Below are 22,659 nucleotides of genomic sequence, written 5' to 3' on the forward strand. Positions count from 1 at the left end.
CAATTTCAAACAACCCGAAAGAAGCTACAAGTTTTTCAACTTCAAACGGGTCTGGATGAAGCTACAAGTTGTTTCCAACTTCAATGTAGTCAATAATGAAGCTACAAGTGTTTCCGGGCTCAAACGAGCCAAGAATGAAACTACAAGTTGATTCCAATTTCAAACAACCGAACTGAAGCTACAAGTTATTTTCAACTTCAAACGGGTCTAGAATGAGCTACAAGTTGTTTCCAACTTCAATGTAGTCAATAATGAAGCTACAATGTTTTCCTTCGGGCTCAAACGAGCCAAGAATGAAACACAAGTTGATTCCAATTTCAAACCACCGAAAAAGAAGCTACAAGTTTTTTCAACTTCAAACGGGTCTAGGAATGAACTAAAAGTTGTTTACCAAATTCAATTTAGTCAATAATGAAGCTACAAGTTGTTTCCGGGGGGCTCACACCGGGGCTAAAACGACCAAGAATGAAACTACAAGTTGATTCCAATTTCAAACAACCGAAAATGAAGCTACATGTTGTTTTCAAGTTCAAACGAGTCTGGAATGAAGCTACAAGTAGTTTCCAACTTTAATGTAGTCAAAATTAAGCTACAACTTGTTTCAGGGCTCAAACGAGCCAAGAATGAAACTACAAGTTGATTCCAATTTCAAACAACCGAAAATGAAGCTACATGTTTTTTTCAACTTCAAACGAGTCTGGAATGAAGCTACAAGTTGTTTACAACTTCAATCTAGTCAATAATGAAGCTACAAGTTGTTTCCGGGCTCAAACGAGCCAAGAATGAAACTACAAGTTGATTCCAATTTCAAACAACCGAAAATGAAGCTACAAGTTATTTTCAACTTCAAACGGGTCTAGAATGAAGCTACAAGTTGTTTCCAACTTCAATGTAGTCAATAATGAAGCGACAAGTTGTTTCCGGACTCAAACGAGCCAAGAATGAAACTACAAGTTGATTCCAATTTCAAACAACCGAAAATGAAGCTACAAGTTGTTTTCAACTTCAAACGGGTCTAGAATGAAGCTACAAGTTGTTTCCAACTTCAATGTAGTCAATAATGAAGCTACAAGTTGTTTCCGGGCTCAAACGAGCCAAGAATGAAACTACAAGTTAATTCCAATTTCAAACAACCGAAAATGAAGCTACAAGTTGTTTTCAACTTCAAACGGGTCTGGAATGAAGCTACAAGTTGTTTCCAACTTCAATGTAGTCAATAATGAAGCTACAAGTTGTTTCCGGGCTCAAACGAGCCAAGAATGAAACTACAAGTTGATTCCAATTTCAAACAACCGAAAATGAAGCTACAAGTTGTTTTCAACTTCAAACGGGTCTGGAATGAAGCTACAAGTTGTTTCCAACTTCAATGTAGTCAATAATGAAGCTACAAGTTGTTTCCGGGCTCAAACGAGCCAAGAATGAAACTACAAGTTGATTCCAATTTCAAACAACCGAAAATGAAGCTACAAGTTGTTTTCAACTTCAAACGGGTCTGGAATGAAGCTACAAGTTGTTTCCAACTTCAATGTAGTCAATAATGAAGCTACAAGTTGTTTCCGGGCTCAAACGAGCCAAGAATGAAACTACAAGTTGATTCCAATTTCAAACAACCGAAAATGAAGCTACAAGTTATTTTCAACTTCAAACGGGTCTAGAATGAAGCTACAAGTTGTTTCCAACTTCAATGTAGTCAATAATGAAGCGACAAGTTGTTTCCGGACTCAAACGAGCCAAGAATGAAACTACAAGTTGATTCCAATTTCAAACAACCGAAAATGAAGCTACAAGTTGTTTTCAACTTCAAACGAGTCTGGAATGAAGCTAAAAGTTGTTTACAACTTCAATCTAGTCAATAATGAAGCTACAAGTTGTTTCCGGGCTCAAACGAGCAAACAATGAAACTACAAGTTGATTCCAATTTCTAACAACCGAAAATGAAGCTACATGTTGTTTTCAACTTCAAACGAGTCTGGAATGAAGCTACAAGTAGTTTCCAACTTCAATGTAGTCAAAATTAAGCTACAACTTGTTTCAGGGCTCAAACGAGCCAAGAATGAAACTACAAGTTGATTCCAATTTCAAACAACCGAAAATGAAGCTACATGTTTTATTTAACTTGAAACGAGTCTGGAATGAAGCTACAAGTTGTTTCCAACTTCAATGTAGTCAAAATTAAGCTACAAGTTGTTTCCGGGCTCAAACGAGCCAAGAATGAAGCTACAAGTTGATTCCAATTTCAAACAACCGAAAATGAAGCTACAAGTTGTTTTCAACTTCAAACGGGTCTGGAATGAGGCTACAAGTTGTTTCCAACTTCAATCTAGTCAATAATGAAGCTACAAGTTGCTTCCGGGCTCAAACGAGCCAAGAATGAAACTACAAGTTGATTCCAATTTCAAACAACCGAAAATGAAGCTACAAGTTGTTTTCAACTTCAAACGGGTCTGGAATGAAGCTACAAGTTGTTTCCAACTTCAATGTAGTCAATAATGAAGCTACAAGTTGTTTCCGGGCTCAAACGAGCCAAGAATGAAACTACAAGTTGATTCCAATTTCAAACAACCGAAAATGAAGCTACAAGTTATTTTCAACTTCAAACGGGTCTAGAATGAAGCTACAAGTTGTTTCCAACTTCAATGTAGTCAATAATGAAGCTACAAGTTGTTTCCGGGCTCAAACGAGCCAAGAATGAAACTACAAGTTGATTCCAATTTCAAACAACCGAAAATGAAGCTACAAGTTGTTTTCAACTTCAAACGGGTCTGGAATGAAGCTACAAGTTGTTTCCAACTTCAATTTAGTCAATAATGAAGCTACAAGTTGTTTCCGGGCTCAAACGAGCCAAGAATGAAACTACAAGTTGATTCCAATTTCAAACAACCGAAAATGAAGCTACATGTTGTTTTCAACTTCAAACGAGTCTGGAATGAAGCTACAAGTTGTTTCCAACTTCAATGTAGTCAAAATTAAGCTACAACTTGTTTCAGGGCTCAAACGAGCCAAGAATGAAACTACAAGTTGATTCCAATTTCAAACAACCGAAAATGAAGCTACATGTTTTTTTCAACTTCAAACGAGTCTGGAATGAAGCTACAAGTTGTTTACAACTTCAATCTAGTCAATAATGAAGCTACAAGTTGTTTCCGGGCTCAAACGAGCCAAGAATGAAACTACAAGTTGATTCCAATTTCAAACAACCGAAAATGAAGCTACAAGTTATTTTCAACTTCAAACGGGTCTAGAATGAAGCTACAAGTTGTTTCCAACTTCAATGTAGTCAATAATGAAGCGACAAGTTGTTTCCGGACTCAAACGAGCCAAGAATGAAACTACAAGTTGATTCCAATTTCAAACAACCGAAAATGAAGCTACAAGTTGTTTTCAACTTCAAACGGGTCTAGAATGAAGCTACAAGTTGTTTCCAACTTCAATGTAGTCAATAATGAAGCTACAAGTTGTTTCCAGGCTCAAACGAGCCAAGAATGAAACTACAAGTTAATTCCAATTTCAAACAACCGAAAATGAAGCTACAAGTTGTTTTCAACTTCAAACGGGTCTGGAATGAAGCTACAAGTTGTTTCCAACTTCAATGTAGTCAATAATGAAGCTACAAGTTGTTTCCGGGCTCAAACGAGCCAAGAATGAAACTACAAGTTCATTCCAATTTCAAACAACCGAAAATGAAGCTACAAGTTGTTTTCAACTTCAAACGGGTCTGGAATGAAGCTACAAGTTGTTTCCAACTTCAATGTAGTCAATAATGAAGCTACAAGTTGTTTCCGGGCTCAAACGAGCCAAGAATGAAACTACAAGTTGATTCCAATTTCAAACAACCGAAAATGAAGCTACATGTTGTTTTCAACTTCAAACGAGTCTGGAATGAAGCTACATGTAGTTTCCAACTTCAATGTAGTCAAAATTAAGCTACAACTTGTTTCAGGGCTCAAACGAGCCAAGAATGAAACTACAAGTTGATTCCAATTTCAAACAACCGAAAATGAAGCTACATGTTTTTTTCAACTTCAAACGAGTCTGGAATGAAGCTACAAGTTGTTTACAACTTCAATCTAGTCAATAATGAAGCTACAAGTTGTTTCCAACTTCAATGTAGTCAATAATGAAGCGACAAGTTGTTTCCGGACTCAAACGAGCCAAGAATGAAACTACAAGTTGATTCCAATTTCAAACAACCGAAAATGAAGCTACAAGTTGTTTTCAACTTCAAACGAGTCTGGAATGAAGCTAAAAGTTGTTTACAACTTCAATCTAGTCAATAATGAAGCTACAAGTTGTTTCCGGGCTCAAACGAGCAAACAATGAAACTACAAGTTGATTCCAATTTCTAACAACCGAAAATGAAGCTACATGTTGTTTTCAACTTCAAACGAGTCTGGAATGAAGCTACAAGTAGTTTCCAACTTCAATGTAGTCAAAATTAAGCTACAACTTGTTTCAGGGCTCAAACGAGCCAAGAATGAAACTACAAGTTGATTCCAATTTCAAACAACCGAAAATGAAGCTACATGTTTTATTTAACTTGAAACGAGTCTGGAATGAAGCTACAAGTTGTTTCCAACTTCAATGTAGTCAAAATTAAGCTACAAGTTGTTTCCGGGCTCAAACGAGCCAAGAATGAAGCTACAAGTTGATTCCAATTTCAAACAACCGAAAATGAAGCTACAAGTTGTTTTCAACTTCAAACGGGTCTGGAATGAGGCTACAAGTTGTTTCCAACTTCAATCTAGTCAATAATGAAGCTACAAGTTGTTTCCGGGCTCAAACGAGCCAAGAATGAAACTACAAGTTGATTCCAATTTCAAACAACCGAAAATGAAGCTACAAGTTGTTTTCAACTTCAAACGGGTCTGGAATGAAGCTACAAGTTGTTTCCAACTTCAATGTAGTCAATAATGAAGCTACAAGTTGTTTCCGGGCTCAAACGAGCCAAGAATGAAACTACAAGTTGATTCCAATTTCAAACAACCGAAAATGAAGCTACAAGTTATTTTCAACTTCAAACGGGTCTAGAATGAAGCTACAAGTTGTTTCCAACTTCAATGTAGTCAATAATGAAGCTACAAGTTGTTTCCGGGCTCAAACGAGCCAAGAATGAAACTACAAGTTGATTCCAATTTCAAACAACCGAAAATGAAGCTACAAGTTGTTTTCAACTTCAAACGGGTCTGGAATGAAGCTACAAGTTGTTTCCAACTTCAATGTAGTCAATAATGAAGCTACAAGTTGTTTCCGGGCTCAAACGAGCCAAGAATGAAACTACAAGTTGATTCCAATTTCAAACAACCGAAAATGAAGCTACAAGTTGTTTTCAACTTCAAACGAGTCTGGAATGAAGCTACAAGTTGTTTCCAACTTCAATCTAGTCAATAATGAAGCTACAAGTTGTTTCCGGGCTCAAACGAGCCAAGAATGAAACTACAAGTTGATTCCAATTTCAAACAACCGAAAATGAAGCTACAAGTTGTTTTCAACTTCAAACGGGTCTGGAATGAAGCTACAAGTTGTTTCCAACTTCAATGTAGTCAATAATGAAGCTACAAGTTGTTTCCGGGCTCAAACGAGCCAAGAATGAAACTACAAGTTGATTCCAATTTCAAACAACCGAAAATGAAGCTACAAGTTGTTTTCAACTTCAAACGGGTCTGGAATGAAGCTACAAGTAGTTTCCAACTTCAATGTAGTCAAAATTAAGCTACAATTTGTTTCAGGGCTCAAACGAGCCAAGAATGAAACTACAAGTTGATTCCAATTTCAAACAACCGAAAATGAAGCTACATGTTTTATTTAACTTGAAACGAGTCTGGAATGAAGCTACAAGTTGTTTCCAACTTCAATGTAGTCAAAATTAAGCTACAAGTTGTTTCCGGGCTCAAACGAGCCAAGAATGAAGCTACAAGTTGATTCCAATTTCTAACAACCGAAAATGAAGCTACATGTTGTTTTCAACTTCAAACGAGTCTGGAATGAAGCTACAAGTAGTTTCCAACTTAATTATCAAAAAAAAAAAAAAAAGTAGTTTTCAACTTCAATGTAGTCAAAATTAAGCTACAACTTGTTTCAGGGCTCAAACGAGCCAAGAATGAAACTACAAGTTGATTCCAATTTCAAACAACCGAAAATGAAGCTACATGTTTTATTTAACTTGAAACGAGTCTGGAATGAAGCTACAAGTTGTTTCCAACTTCAATGTAGTCAAAATTAAGCTACAAGTTGTTTCCGGGCTCAAACGAGCCAAGAATGAAGCTACAAGTTGATTCCAATTTCAAACAACCGAAAATGAAGCTACAAGTTGTTTTCAACTTCAAACGGGTCTGGAATGAGGCTACAAGTTGTTTCCAACTTCAATCTAGTCAATAATGAAGCTACAAGTTGTTTCTGGGCTCAAACGAGCCAAGAATGAAACTACAAGTTGATTCCAATTTCAAACAACCGAAAATGAAGCTACAAGTTGTTTTCAACTTCAAACGGGTCTGGAATGAAGCTACAAGTTGTTTCCAACTTCAATGTAGTCAATAATGAAGCTACAAGTTGTTTCCGGGCTCAAACGAGCCAAGAATGAAACTACAAGTTGATTCCAATTTCAAACAACCGAAAATGAAGCTACAAGTTATTTTCAACTTCAAACGGGTCTAGAATGAAGCTACAAGTTGTTTCCAACTTCAATGTAGTCAATAATGAAGCTACAAGTTGTTTCCGGGCTCAAACGAGCCAAGAATGAAACTACAAGTTGATTCCAATTTCAAACCACCGAAAATGAAGCTACAAGTTGTTTTCAACTTCAAACGGGTTTGGAATGAAGCTACAAGTTGTTTCCAACTTCGATGTAGTCAATAATGAAGCTACAAGTTGTTTCCGGGCTCAAACGAGCCAAGAATGAAACTACAAGTTGATTCCAATTTCAAACAACCGAAAATGAAGCTACAAGTTGTTTTCAACTTCAAACGAGTCTGGAATGAAGCTAAAAGTTGTTTACAACTTCAATCTAGTCAATAATGAAGCTACAAGTTGTTTCCGGGCTCAAACGAGCAAAGAATGAAACTACAAGTTGATTCCAATTTCAAACAACCGAAAATGAAGCTACAAGTTGTTTTCAACTTCAAACGGGTCTGGAATGAAGCTACAAGTTGTTTCCAACTTCAATGTAGTCAATAATGAAGCTACAAGTTGTTTCCGGGCTCAAACGAGCCAAGAATGAAACTACAAGTTGATTCCAATTTCAAACAACCGAAAATGAAGCTACAAGTTGTTTTCAACTTCAAACGGGTCTGGAATGAAGCTACAAGTAGTTTCCAACTTCAATGTAGTCAAAATTAAGCTACAATTTGTTTCAGGGCTCAAACGAGCCAAGAATGAAACTACAAGTTGATTCCAATTTCAAACAACCGAAAATGAAGCTACATGTTTTATTTAACTTGAAACGAGTCTGGAATGAAGCTACAAGTTGTTTCCAACTTCAATGTAGTCAAAATTAAGCTACAAGTTGTTTCCGGGCTCAAACGAGCCAAGAATGAAGCTACAAGTTGATTCCAATTTCAAACAACCGAAAATGAAGCTACAAGTTGTTTTCAACTTCAAACGGGTCTGGAATGAGGCTACAAGTTGTTTCCAACTTCAATCTAGTCAATAATGAAGCTACAAGTTGTTTCCGGGCTCAAACGAGCCAAGAATGAAACTACAAGTTGATTCCAATTTCAAACAACCGAAAATGAAGCTACAAGTTGTTTTCAACTTCAAACGGGTCTGGAATGAAGCTACAAGTTGTTTCCAACTTCAATGTAGTCAATAATGAAGCTACAAGTTGTTTCCGGGCTCAAACGAGCCAAGAATGAAACTACAAGTTGATTCCAATTTCAAACAACCGAAAATGAAGCTACAAGTTATTTTCAACTTCAAACGGGTCTAGAATGAAGCTACAAGTTGTTTCCAACTTCAATGTAGTCAATAATGAAGCTACAAGTTGTTTCCGGGCTCAAACGAGCCAAGAATGAAACTACAAGTTGATTCCAATTTCAAACCACCGAAAATGAAGCTACAAGTTGTTTTCAACTTCAAACGGGTCTGGAATGAAGCTACAAGTTGTTTCCAACTTCAATGTAGTCAATAATGAAGCTACACGTTGTTTCCGGGCTCAAACGAGCCAAGAATGAAACTACAAGTTGATTCCAATTTCAAACAACCGAAAATGAAGCTACAAGTTATTTTCAACTTCAAACGGGTCTAGAATGAAGCTACAAGTTGTTTACAAATTCAATTTAGTCAATAATGAAGCTACAAGTTGTTTCCGGGGGGCTCAAACGAGCCAAGAATGAAACTACAAGTTGATTCCAATTTCAAACAACCGAAAATGAAGCTACATGTTGTTTTCAACTTCAAACGAGTCTGGAATGAAGCTACAAGTAGTTTCCAACTTCAATGTAGTCAAAATTAAGCTACAACTTGTTTCAGGGCTCAAACGAGCCAAGAATGAAACTACAAGTTGATTCCAATTTCAAACAACCGAAAAAGAAGCTACATGTTTTTTTCAACTTCAAACGAGTCTGGAATGAAGCTACAAGTTGTTTACAACTTCAATCTAGTCAATAATGAAGCTACAAGTTGTTTCCAACTTCAATGTAGTCAATAATGAAGCGACAAGTTGTTTCCGGACTCAAACGAGCCAAGAATGAAACTACAAGTTGATTCCAATTTCAAACAACCGAAAATGAAGCTACAAGTTGTTTTCAACTTCAAACGAGTCTGGAATGAAGCTAAAAGTTGTTTACAACTTCAATCTAGTCAATAATGAAGCTACAAGTTGTTTCCTGGCTCAAACGAGCAAACAATGAAACTACAAGTTGATTCCAATTTCTAACAACCGAAAATGAAGCTACATGTTGTTTTCAACTTCAAACGAGTCTGGAATGAAGCTACAAGTAGTTTCCAACTTCAATGTAGTCAAAATTAAGCTACAACTTGTTTCAGGGCTCAAACGAGCCAAGAATGAAACTACAAGTTGATTCCAATTTCAAACAACCGAAAATGAAGCTACATGTTTTATTTAACTTGAAACGAGTCTGGAATGAAGCTACAAGTTGTTTCCAACTTCAATGTAGTCAAAATTAAGCTACAAGTTGTTTCCGGGCTCAAACGAGCCAAGAATGAAGCTACAAGTTGATTCCAATTTCAAACAACCGAAAATGAAGCTACAAGTTGTTTTCAACTTCAAACGGGTCTGGAATGAAGCTACAAGTTGTTTCCAACTTCAATCTAGTCAATAATGAAGCTACAAGTTGTTTTTTTTTTTTTTTGCTAAATAAAAATGTATTAAAAACAGAAGAAGAAAAACAAATCTAGGGGCATACCCCGCGGGAAACCCAGATTAAGCACAAACCGCTTAAAATGGAAGACAGAACAAAAGCCTATCAGCTCAATAAATAAGTCCAAAGAAAGACTCACACTAGAAGACAAACATAAAGTCAATTAAAGATCAGTACAAATTCAGGACCAAAGTAGTGTCTCGATGCACACATTTACGAAATCGAGCGGAGGAAGCCAATTTTCCTTTAACATCCCTTTTAATATTAACTAACAGACTAGCCCAGCTGTTGTGGGTACCACCCTCATGAACTCTCAAATTCCTCTCACGCCAAACTGAGTAAAAAACCGAGGAGATGAAAAGAAAAGAAATTTCCTTTTCAATACTAGAGATTTGTCCAGTGAAGATTCTGCCAGATTTAAGGTCGTCCCACACAGAAGTAATGCCATGATTCCAAGAAGCAAAAATGCTTCGAATATAGGTACAATGACAAAATAAGTGGGCGTGGGATTCATCAGCCACACCACACAAAACACAGCTGCTAGTTGTTCTCATTCTAAAGTTAATCATTCGATCTTTGGTGAGGAGACGCTCTTGGACGATTAACCAGGTGGTGAAAGCGAATTTTGGAACCATAAATCTGCACCAAACAAAATTATACCAGGATGGAGGAAGACCTGGAGTCCTAAGAACGTCCCATATATCATTGATCCGAAGGTTTTTATAAGAAGAGCCGTTCCACAGAATTTCATCTCTGTCATGAATTGTCGTAGTAGCACAAATCTGTCTCATTTCAATTACAACATGATCATTAGAATTTCCAAGATTCCAAGTACCATCTCGAATTATGGTGTGAAGAGGAGCAAGTGAAGTTGACTCAAGGGAGGACATTGCTCTACAACCAAAACGGTCTAGCATAGTTCTGTTATCACTCCACGGATCGTGCCACAATAGAAAATTAGACTCCCGACCCACCTGGTAACGAATATGGCCACTGAAATGAGGGCGAGCATTAAGAATTTTTCGCAGACTCCAAGGACAGTTAGAGGGAATTTTCATTGTCCAGAAAGCCCTGTTTTTTAGAAAGCATTTATGAATCCAATGAATCCATAAAGAGTCATCAGAACACTTTATGATTCTCCAAACTTGCAGCCATACAACACTTTGATTCCACCCCAACAGCTCCTTAAAACCAAGACCTCCCTCCGATTTTCTGTAACAACAATGCTTCCACGAAACTTTAAAATGACAAGAGCCAACAAGGTCACCTTTCCATAGAAACTTGGCCATATCAGATTGAATACGTTTCAGCACCAATTTCGGCAAGAAAAGAAAGTGAGACCAGTGTCCTTGCATCCCAAATATGACAGACTTAATTAGCTGAGCACGACCCGCCTGACTAATATATTTACTGTTCCAGGCTTCAAATTTACCACGAATTTTCAAGATAAAAGGAAGGCACTCTCTTAAGAACAACTTGCCAGAAATCAGAGGTAATCCAAGATAATTAACAGGTAAAGCACCTCTGTTAAACCGAGAAGTAGCAATAGTGAAATCCTGTACTGCAGATGGAACATTCCCGAAAAAGACCACACATTTGGCAGGATTGAGACACAAACCAGAAATGGAAGAAAACAGATTAACACCATCCATCATACACTTTACAGAATCAGCATCTCCATGACAAAAAAGCATAACATCGTCCGCAAAAATTAAATGAGAAATACCCGCATCCTTAGTTTTGCTGTGAAACTTGAATGGACCTTCCTCAATCTTGAGATTCAAGCAGGCAGTTAGAGCTTCCATTGCAAGCACAAACAAGTATGGGGAGAGCGGATCCCCCTGTTTCAGACCCGATTGCTACAAGTTGTTTCCGGGCTCAAACGAGCCAAGAATGAAACTACAAGTTGATTCCAATTTCAAACAACCGAAAATGAAGCTACAAGTTGTTTTCAACTTCAAACGGGTCTGGAATGAAGCTACAAGTTGTTTCCAACTTCAATGTAGTCAATAATGAAGCTACACGTTGTTTCCGGGCTCAAACGAGCCAAGAATGAAACTACAAGTTGATTCGAATTTCTAACAACCGAAAATGAAGCTACATGTTGTTTTCAACTTCAAACGAGTCTGGAATGAAGCTACAAGTAGTTTCCAACTTCAATGTAGTCAAAATTAAGCTACAACTTGTTTCAGGGCTCAAACGAGCCAAGAATGAAACTACAAGTTGATTCCAATTTCAAACAACCGAAAATGAAGCTACATGTTTTATTTAACTTGAAACGAGTCTGGAATGAAGCTACAAGTTGTTTCCAACTTCAATGTAGTCAAAATTAAGCTACAAGTTGTTTCCGGGCTCAAACGAGCCAAGAATGAAGCTACAAGTTGATTCCAATTTCAAACAACCGAAAATGAAGCTACAAGTTGTTTTCAACTTCAAACGGGTCTGGAATGAAGCTACAAGTTGTTTCCAACTTCAATCTAGTCAATAATGAAGCTACAAGTTGTTTTTTTTTTTGCTAAATAAAAATGTATTAAAAACAGAAGAAGAAAAACAAATCTAGGGGCATACCCCGCGGGAAACCCAGATTAAGCACAAACCGCTTAAAATGGAAGACAGAACAAAAAGCCTATCAGCTCAATAAATAAGTCCAAAGAAAGACTCACACTAGAAGACAAACATAAAGTCAATTAAAGATCAGTACAAATTCAGGACCAAAGTAGTGTCTCGATGCACACATTTACGAAATCGAGCGGAGGAAGCCAATTTTCCTTTAACATCCCTTTTAATATTAACCAACAGACTAGCCCAGCTGTTGTGGGTACCACCCTCATGAACTCTCAAATTCCTCTCACGCCAAACTGAGTAAAAAACCGAGGAGATGAAAAGAAAAGAAATTTCCTTTTCAATACTAGAGATTTGTCCAGTGAAGATTCTGCCAGATTTAAGGTCGTCCCACACAGAAGTAATGCCATGATTCCAAGAAGCAAAAATGCTTCGAATATAGGTACAATGACAAAATAAGTGGGCGTGGGATTCATCAGCCACACCACACAAAACACAGCTGCTAGTTGTTCTCATTCTAAAGTTAATCATTCGATCTTTGGTGAGGAGACGCTCTTGGACGATTAACCAGGTGGTGAAAGCGAATTTTGGAACCATAAATCTGCACCAAACAAAATTATACCAGGATGGAGGAAGACCTGGAGTCCTAAGAACGTCCCATATATCATTGATCCGAAGGTTTTTATAAGAAGAGCCGTTCCACAGAATTTCATCTCTGTCATGAATTGTCGTAGTAGCACAAATCTGTCTCATTTCAATTACAACATGATCATTAGAATTTCCAAGATTCCAAGTACCATCTCGAATTATGGTGTGAAGAGGAGCAAGTGAAGTTGACTCAAGGGAGGACATTGCTCTACAACCAAAACGGTCTAGCATAGTTCTGTTATCACTCCACGGATCGTGCCACAATAGAAAATTAGACTCCCGACCCACCCGGTAACGAATATGGCCACTGAAATGAGGGCGAGCATTAAGAATTTTTCGCAGACTCCAAGGACAGTTAGAGGGAATTTTTATTGTCCAGAAAGCCCTGTTTTTTAGAAAGCATTTATGAATCCAATGAATCCATAAAGAGTCATCAGAACACTTTATGATTCTCCAAACTTGCAGCCATACAGCACTTTGATTCCACCCCAACAGCTCCTTAAAACCAAGACCTCCCTCCGATTTTCTGTAACAACAATGCTTCCACGAAACTTTAAAATGACAAGAGCCAACAAGGTCACCTTTCCATAGAAACTTGGCCATATCAGATTGAATACGTTTCAGCACCAATTTCGGCAAGAAAAGAAAGTGAGACCAGTGTCCTTGCATCCCAAATATGACAGACTTAATTAGCTGAGCACGACCCGCCTGACTAATATATTTACTGTTCCAGGCTTCAAATTTACCATGAATTTTCAAGATAAGAGGAAGGCACTCTCTTAAGAACAACTTGCCAGAAATCAGAGGTAATCCAAGATAATTAACAGGTAAAGCACCTCTGTTAAACCGAGAAGTAGCAATAGTGAAATCCTGTACTGCAGATGGAACATTCCCGAAAAAGACCACACATTTGGCAGGATTGAGACACAAACCAGAAATGGAAGAAAACAGATTAACACCATCCATCATACACTTTACAGAATCAGCATCTCCATGACAAAAAAGCATAACATCGTCCGCAAAAATTAAATGAGAAATACCCGCATCCTTAGTTTTGCTGTGAAACTTGAATGGACCTTCCTCAATCTTGAGATTCAAGCAGGCAGTTAGAGCTTCCATTGCAAGCACAAACAAGTATGGGGAGAGCGGATCCCCCTGTTTCAGACCCGATTGCTACAAGTTGTTTCCGGGCTCAAACGAGCCAAGAATGAAACTACAAGTTGATTCCAATTTCAAACAACCGAAAATGAAGCTACAAGTTGTTTTCAACTTCAAACGGGTCTGGAATGAAGCTACAAGTTGTTTCCAACTTCAATGTAGTCAATAATGAAGCTACACGTTGTTTCCGGGCTCAAACGAGCCAAGAATGAAACTACAAGTTGATTCCAATTTCTAACAACCGAAAATGAAGCTACATGTTGTTTTCAACTTCAAACGAGTCTGGAATGAAGCTACAAGTAGTTTCCAACTTCAATGTAGTCAAAATTAAGCTACAACTTGTTTCAGGGCTCAAACGAGCCAAGAATGAAACTACAAGCTGATTCCAATTTCAAACAACCGAAAATGAAGCTACATGTTTTATTTAACTTGAAACGAGTCTGGAATGAAGCTACAAGTTGTTTCCAACTTCAATGTAGTCAAAATTAAGCTACAAGTTGTTTCCGGGCTCAAACGAGCCAAGAATGAAGCTACAAGTTGATTCCAATTTCAAACAACCGAAAATGAAGCTACAAGTTGTTTTCAACTTCAAACGGGTCTGGAATGAAGCTACAAGTTGTTTCCAACTTCAATCTAGTCAATAATGAAGCTACAAGTTTTTTTTTTTTTTGCTAAATAAAAATGTATTAAAAACAGAAGAAGAAAAACAAATCTAGGGGCATACCCCGCGGGAAACCCAGATTAAGCACAAACCGCTTAAAATGGAAGACAGAACAAAAAGCCTATCAGCTCAATAAATAAGTCCAAAGAAAGACTCACACTAGAAGACAAACATAAAGTCAATTAAAGATCAGTACAAATTCAGGACCAAAGTAGTGTCTCGATGCACACATTTACGAAATCGAGCGGAGGAAGCCAATTTTCCTTTAACATCCCTTTTAATATTAACCAACAGACTAGCCCAGCTGTTGTGGGTACCACCCTCATGAACTCTCAAATTCCTCTCACGCCAAACTGAGTAAAAAACCGAGGAGATGAAAAGAAAAGAAATTTCCTTTTCAATACTAGAGATTTGTCCAGTGAAGATTCTGCCAGATTTAAGGTCGTCCCACACAGAAGTAATGCCATGATTCCAAGAAGCAAAAATGCTTCGAATATAGGTACAATGACAAAATAAGTGGGCGTGGGATTCATCAGCCACACCACACAAAACACAGCTGCTAGTTGTTCTCATTCTAAAGTTAATCATTCGATCTTTGGTGAGGAGACGCTCTTGGACGATTAACCAGGTGGTGAAAGCGAATTTTGGAACCATAAATCTGCACCAAACAAAATTATACCAGGATGGAGGAAGACCTGGAGTCCTAAGAACGTCCCATATATCATTGATCCGAAGGTTTTTATAAGAAGAGCCGTTCCACAGAATTTCATCTCTGTCATGAATTGTCGTAGTAGCACAAATCTGTCTCATTTCAATTACAACATGATCATTAGAATTTCCAAGATTCCAAGTACCATCTCGAATTATGGTGTGAAGAGGAGCAAGTGAAGTTGACTCAAGGGAGGACATTGCTCTACAACCAAAACGGTCTAGCATAGTTCTGTTATCACTCCACGGATCGTGCCACAATAGAAAATTAGACTCCCGACCCACCCGGTAACGAATATGGCCACTGAAATGAGGGCGAGCATTAAGAATTTTTCGCAGACTCCAAGGACAGTTAGAGGGAATTTTTATTGTCCAGAAAGCCCTGTTTTTTAGAAAGCATTTATGAATCCAATGAATCCATAAAGAGTCATCAGAACACTTTATGATTCTCCAAACTTGCAGCCATACAGCACTTTGATTCCACCCCAACAGCTCCTTAAAACCAAGACCTCCCTCCGATTTTCTGTAACAACAATGCTTCCACGAAACTTTAAAATGACAAGAGCCAACAAGGTCACCTTTCCATAGAAACTTGGCCATATCAGATTGAATACGTTTCAGCACCAATTTCGGCAAGAAAAGAAAGTGAGACCAGTGTCCTTGCATCCCAAATATGACAGACTTAATTAGCTGAGCACGACCCGCCTGACTAATATATTTACTGTTCCAGGCTTCAAATTTACCATGAATTTTCAAGATAAGAGGAAGGCACTCTCTTAAGAACAACTTGCCAGAAATCAGAGGTAATCCAAGATAATTAACAGGTAAAGCACCTCTGTTAAACCGAGAAGTAGCAATAGTGAAATCCTGTACTGCAGATGGAACATTCCCGAAAAAGACCACACATTTGGCAGGATTGAGACACAAACCAGAAATGGAAGAAAACAGATTAACACCATCCATCATACACTTTACAGAATCAGCATCTCCATGACAAAAAAGCATAACATCGTCCGCAAAAATTAAATGAGAAATACCCGCATCCTTAGTTTTGCTGTGAAACTTGAATGGACCTTCCTCAATCTTGAGATTCAAGAAGGCAGTTAGAGCTTCCATTGCAAGCACAAACAAGTATGGGGAGAGCGGATCCCCCTGTTTCAGACCCGATTGCTACAAGTTGTTTCCGGGCTCAAACGAGCCAAGAATGAAACTACAAGTTGATTCCAATTTCAAACAACCGAAAATGAAGCTACAAGTTGTTTTCAACTTCAAACGGGTCTGGAATGAAGCTACAAGTTGTTTCCAACTTCAATGTAGTCAATAATGAAGCTACACGTTGTTTCCGGGCTCAAACGAGCCAAGAATGAAACTACAAGTTGATTCCAATTTCTAACAACCGAAAATGAAGCTACATGTTGTTTTCAACTTCAAACGAGTCTGGAATGAAGCTACAAGTAGTTTCCAACTTCAATGTAGTCAAAATTAAGCTACAACTTGTTTCAGGGCTCAAACGAGCCAAGAATGAAACTACAAGTTGATTCCAATTTCAAACAACCGAAAATGAAGCTACATGTTTTATTTAACTTGAAACGAGTCTGGAATGAAGCTACAAGTTGTTTCCAACTTCAATGTAGTCAAAATTAAGCTACAAGTTGTTTCCGGGCTCAAACGAGCCAAGAATGAAGCTACAAGTTGATTCCAATTTCAAACAACCGAAAATGAAGCTACAAGTTGTTTTCAACTTCAAACGGGTCTGGAATGAAGCTACAAGTTGTTTCCAACTTCAATCTAGTCAATAATGAAGCTACAAGTTGTTTTTTTTTTTTTGCTAAATAAAAATGTATTAAAAACAGAAGAAGAAAAACAAATCTAGGGGCATACCCCGCGGGAAACCCAGATTAAGCACAAACCGCTTAAAATGGAAGACAGAACAAAAAGCCTATCAGCTCAATAAATAAGTCCAAAGAAAGACTCACACTAGAAGACAAACATAAAGTCAATTAAAGATCAGTACAAATTCAGGACCAAAGTAGTGTCTCGATGCACACATTTACGAAATCGAGCGGAGGAAGCCAATTTTCCTTTAACATCCCTTTTAATATTAACCAACAGACTAGCCCAGCTGTTGTGGGTACCACCCTCATGAACTCTCAAATTCCTCTCACGCCAAACTGAGTAAAAAACCGAGGAGATGAAAAGAAAAGAAATTTCCTTTTCAATACTAGAGATTTGTCCAGTGAAGATTCTGCCAGATTTAAGGTCGTCCCACACAGAAGTAATGCCATGATTCCAAGAAGCAAAAATGCTTCGAATATAGGTACAATGACAAAATAAGTGGGCGTGGGATTCATCAGCCACACCACACAAAACACAGCTGCTAGTTGTTCTCATTCTAAAGTTAATCATTCGATCTTTGGTGAGGAGACGCTCTTGGACGATTAACCAGGTGGTGAAAGCGAATTTTGGAACCATAAATCTGCACCAAACAAAATTATACCAGGATGGAGGAAGACCTGGAGTCCTAAGAACGTCCCATATATCATTGATCCGAAGGTTTTTATAAGAAGAGCCGTTCCACAGAATTTCATCTCTGTCATGAATTGTCGTAGTAGCACAAATCTGTCTCATTTCAATTACAACATGATCATTAGAATTTCCAAGATTCCAAGTACCATCTCGAATTATGGTGTGAAGAGGAGCAAGTGAAGTTGACTCAAGGGAGGACATTGCTCTACAACCAAAACGGTCTAGCATAGTTCTGTTATCACTCCACGGATCGTGCCACAATAGAAAATTAGACTCCCGACCCACCTGGTAACGAATATGGCCACTGAAATGAGGGCGAGCATTAAGAATTTTTCGCAGACTCCAAGGACAGTTAGAGGGAATTTTCATTGTCCAGAAAGCCCTGTTTTTTAGAAAGCATTTATGAATCCAATGAATCCATAAAGAGTCATCAGAACACTTTATGATTCTCCAAACTTGCAGCCATACAGCACTTTGATTCCACCCCAACAGCTCCTTAAAACCAAGACCTCCCTCCGATTTTCTGTAACAACAATGCTTCCACGAAACTTTAAAATGACAAGAGCCAACAAGGTCACCTTTCCATAGAAACTTGGCCATATCAGATTGAATACGTTTCAGCACCAATTTCGGCAAGAAAAGAAAGTGAGACCAGTGTCCTTGCATCCCAAATATGACAGACTTAATTAGCTGAGCACGACCCGCCTGACTAATATATTTACTGTTCCAGGCTTCAAATTTACCATGAATTTTCAAGATAAGAGGAAGGCACTCTCTTAAGAACAACTTGCCAGAAATCAGAGGTAATCCAAGATAATTAACAGGTAAAGCACCTCTGTTAAACCGAGAAGTAGCAATAGTGAAATCCTGTACTGCAGATGGAACATTCCCGAAAAAGACCACACATTTGGCAGGATTGAGACACAAACCAGAAATGGAAGAAAACAGATTAACACCATCCATCATACACTTTACAGAATCAGCATCTCCATGACAAAAAAGCATAACATCGTCCGCAAAAATTAAATGAGAAATACCCGCATCCTTAGTTTTGCTGTGAAACTTGAATGGACCTTCCTCAATCTTGAGATTCAAGCAGGCAGTTAGAGCTTCCATTGCAAGCACAAACAAGTATGGGGAGAGCGGATCCCCCTGTTTCAGACCCGATTGCTACAAGTTGTTTCCGGGCTCAAACGAGCCAAGAATGAAACTACAAGTTGATTCCAATTTCAAACAACCGAAAATGAAGCTACAAGTTGTTTTCAACTTCAAACGGGTCTGGAATGAAGCTACAAGTTGTTTCCAACTTCAATGTAGTCAATAATGAAGCTACACGTTGTTTCCGGGCTCAAACGAGCCAAGAATGAAACTACAAGTTGATTCCAATTTCTAACAACCGAAAATGAAGCTACATGTTGTTTTCAACTTCAAACGAGTCTGGAATGAAGCTACAAGTAGTTTCCAACTTCAATGTAGTCAAAATTAAGCTACAACTTGTTTCAGGGCTCAAACGAGCCAAGAATGAAACTACAAGTTGATTCCAATTTCAAACAACCGAAAATGAAGCTACATGTTTTATTTAACTTGAAACGAGTCTGGAATGAAGCTACAAGTTGTTTCCAACTTCAATGTAGTCAAAATTAAGCTACAAGTTGTTTCCGGGCTCAAACGAGCCAAGAATGAAGCTACAAGTTGATTCCAATTTCAAACAACCGAAAATGAAGCTACAAGTTGTTTTCAACTTCAAACGGGTCTGGAATGAAGCTACAAGTTGTTTCCAACTTCAATCTAGTCAATAATGAAGCTACAAGTTGTTTTTTTTTTTTTGCTAAATAAAAATGTATTAAAAACAGAAGAAGAAAAACAAATCTAGGGGCATACCCCGCGGGAAACCCAGATTAAGCACAAACCGCTTAAAATGGAAGACAGAACAAAAAGCCTATCAGCTCAATAAATAAGTCCAAAGAAAGACTCACACTAGAAGACAAACATAAAGTCAATTAAAGATAAGTACAAATTCAGGACCAAAGTAGTGTCTCGATGCACACATTTACGAAATCGAGCGGAGGAAGCCAATTTTCCTTTAACATCCCTTTTAATATTAACCAACAGACTAGCCCAGCTGTTGTGGGTACCACCCTCATGAACTCTCAAATTCCTCTCACGCCAAACTGAGTAAAAAACCGAGGAGATGAAAAGAAAAGAAATTTCCTTTTCAATACTAGAGATTTGTCCAGTGAAGATTCTGCCAGATTTAAGGTCGTCCCACACAGAAGTAATGCCATGATTCCAAGAAGCAAAAATGCTTCGAATATAGGTACAATGACAAAATAAGTGGGCGTGGGATTCATCAGCCACACCACACAAAACACAGCTGCTAGTTGTTCTCATTCTAAAGTTAATCATTCGATCTTTGGTGAGGAGACGCTCTTGGACGATTAACCAGGTGGTGAAAGCGAATTTTGGAACCATAAATCTGCACCAAACAAAATTATACCAGGATGGAGGAAGACCTGGAGTCCTAAGAACGTCCCATATATCATTGATCCGAAGGTTTTTATAAGAAGAGCCGTTCCACAGAATTTCATCTCTGTCATGAATTGTCGTAGTAGCACAAATCTGTCTCATTTCAATTACAACATGATCATTAGAATTTCCAAGATTCCAAGTACCATCTCGAATTATGGTGTGAAGAGGAGCAAGTGAAGTTGACTCAAGGGAGGACATTGCTCTACAACCAAAACGGTCTAGCATAGTTCTGTTATCACTCCACGGATCGTGCCACAATAGAAAATTAGACTCCCGACCCACCTGGTAACGAATATGGCCACTGAAATGAGGGCGAGCATTAAGAATTTTTCGCAGACTCCAAGGACAGTTAGAGGGAATTTTTATTGTCCAGAAAGCCCTGTTTTTTAGAAAGCATTTATGAATCCAATGAATCCATAAAGAGTCATCAGAACACTTTATGATTCTCCAAACTTGCAGCCATACAGCACTTTGATTCCACCCCAACAGCTCCTTAAAACCAAGACCTCCCTCCGATTTTCTGTAACAACAATGCTTCCACGAAACTTTAAAATGACAAGAGCCAACAAGGTCACCTTTCCATAGAAACTTGGCCATATCAGATTGAATACGTTTCAGCACCAATTTCGGCAAGAAAAGAAAGTGAGACCAGTGTCCTTGCATCCCAAATATGACAGACTTAATTAGCTGAGCACGACCCGCCTGACTAATATATTTACTGTTCCAGGCTTCAAATTTACCATGAATTTTCAAGATAAGAGGAAGGCACTCTCTTAAGAACAACTTGCCAGAAATCAGAGGTAATCCAAGATAATTAACAGGTAAAGCACCTCTGTTAAACCGAGAAGTAGCAATAGTGAAATCCTGTACTGCAGATGGAACATTCCCGAAAAAGACCACACATTTGGCAGGATTGAGACACAAACCAGAAATGGAAGAAAACAGATTAACACCATCCATCATACACTTTACAGAATCAGCATCTCCATGACAAAAAAGCATAACATCGTCCGCAAAAATTAAATGAGAAATACCCGCATCCTTAGTTTTGCTGTGAAACTTGAATGGACCTTCCTCAATCTTGAGATTCAAGCAGGCAGTTAGAGCTTCCATTGCAAGCACAAACAAGTATGGGGAGAGCGGATCCCCCTGTTTCAGACCCGATTGCTACAAGTTGTTTCCGGGCTCAAACGAGCCAAGAATGAAACTACAAGTTGATTCCAATTTCAAACAACCGAAAATGAAGCTACAAGTTGTTTTCAACTTCAAACGGGTCTGGAATGAAGCTACAAGTTGTTTCCAACTTCAATGTAGTCAATATTGAAGCTACAAGTTGTTTCCGGGCTCAAACGAGCCAAGAATGAAACTACAAGTTGATTCCAATTTCAAACCACCGAAAATGAAGCTACAAGTTGTTTTCAACTTCAAACGGGTCTGGAATGAAGCTAAAAGTTGTTTACAACTTCAATCTAGTCAATAATGAAGCTACAAGTTGTTTCCGGGCTCAAACGAGCAAAGAATGAAACTACAAGTTGATTCCAATTTCTAACAACCGAAAATGAAGCTACATGTTGTTTTCAACTTCAAACGAGTCTGGAATGAAGCTACAAGTAGTTTCCAACTTCAATGTAGTAAAAATTAAGCTACAACTTGTTTCAGGGCTCAAACGAGCCAAGAATGAAACTACAAGTTGATTCCAATTTCAAACAACCGAAAATGAAGCTACAAGTTGTTTTCAACTTCAAACGAGTCTGGAATGAAGCTACAAGTTGTTTACAACTTCAATCTAGTCAATAATGAAGCTACAAGTTGTTTCCAACTTCAATGTAGTCAATAATGAAGCGACAAGTTGTTTCCGGCCTCAAACGAGCCAAGAATGAAACTACAAGTTGATTCCAATTTCAAACAACCGAAAATGAATCTACAAGTTGTTTTCAACTTCAAACGGGTCTCGAATGAAGCTACAAGTTGTTTCCAACTTCAATGTAGTCAATAATGAAGCTACAAGTTGTTTCCGGGCTCAAACGAGCCAAGAATGAAACTACAAGTTAATTCCAATTTCAAACAACCGAAAATGAAGCTACAAGTTGTTTTCAACTTCAAACGGGTCTGGAATGAAGCTACAAGTTGTTTCCAACTTCAATGTAGTCAATAATGAAGCTACAAGTTGTTTCCGGGCTCGAACGAGCCAAGAATGAAACTACAAGTTGATTCCAATTTCAAACGACTGAAAATGAAGCTACAAGTTATTTTCAACTTCAAACGGGTCTAGAATGAAGCTACAAGTTGTTTCCAACTTCAATGTAGTCAATATTGAAGCTACAAGTTGTTTCCGGGCTCAAACGAGCCAAGAATGAAACTACAAGTTGATTCCAATTTCAAACCACCGAAAATGAAGCTACAAGTTGTTTTCAACTTCAAACGGGTCTGGAATGAAGCTAAAAGTTGTTTACAACTTCAATCTAGTCAATAATGAAGCTACAAGTTGTTTCCGGGCTCAAACGAGCAAAGAATGAAACTACAAGTTGATTCCAATTTCTAACAACCGAAAAT

The 22,659-nt window shown here is 38.1% G+C and overlaps 5 protein-coding genes across 5 annotated transcripts; all 5 read right to left on the reverse strand.

The window, feature by feature from the left end:
- Nucleotides 1-9,484: 9,484 nt before the first annotated feature.
- LOC135151439 (uncharacterized) lies at nucleotides 9,485-11,119 on the reverse strand. The gene has a single exon (XM_064089888.1). The coding sequence runs from the start codon at nucleotides 11,117-11,119 to the stop codon at nucleotides 9,485-9,487; it is 1,635 nt and encodes a 544-aa protein (XP_063945958.1).
- An 889-nt stretch (nucleotides 11,120-12,008) lies between these two features.
- Nucleotides 12,009-13,643, reverse strand: LOC135151440 (uncharacterized). Its single transcript, XM_064089889.1, has one exon. It carries the CDS (start codon nucleotides 13,641-13,643, stop codon nucleotides 12,009-12,011), a length of 1,635 nt encoding a protein of 544 aa, XP_063945959.1.
- Nucleotides 13,644-14,532: 889 nt separating this feature from the next.
- LOC135151441 (uncharacterized) lies at nucleotides 14,533-16,167 on the reverse strand. The gene has a single exon (XM_064089890.1). The coding sequence runs from the start codon at nucleotides 16,165-16,167 to the stop codon at nucleotides 14,533-14,535; it is 1,635 nt and encodes a 544-aa protein (XP_063945960.1).
- Nucleotides 16,168-17,058: 891 nt separating this feature from the next.
- LOC108203819 (uncharacterized) lies at nucleotides 17,059-18,693 on the reverse strand. Its single transcript, XM_017373006.2, has one exon. The coding sequence runs from the start codon at nucleotides 18,691-18,693 to the stop codon at nucleotides 17,059-17,061; it is 1,635 nt and encodes a 544-aa protein (XP_017228495.2).
- Nucleotides 18,694-19,554: 861 nt separating this feature from the next.
- On the reverse strand, nucleotides 19,555-21,219 carry LOC135151442 (uncharacterized). Its single transcript, XM_064089891.1, has one exon. The coding sequence runs from the start codon at nucleotides 21,217-21,219 to the stop codon at nucleotides 19,555-19,557; it is 1,665 nt and encodes a 554-aa protein (XP_063945961.1).
- Between the last annotated feature and the right edge of the window lie 1,440 nt (nucleotides 21,220-22,659).

The sequence above is a fragment of the Daucus carota genome, chromosome 3, assembly GCF_001625215.2.
Source record: "Daucus carota subsp. sativus chromosome 3, DH1 v3.0, whole genome shotgun sequence".
NCBI lineage: Eukaryota > Viridiplantae > Streptophyta > Magnoliopsida > Apiales > Apiaceae > Daucus > Daucus carota.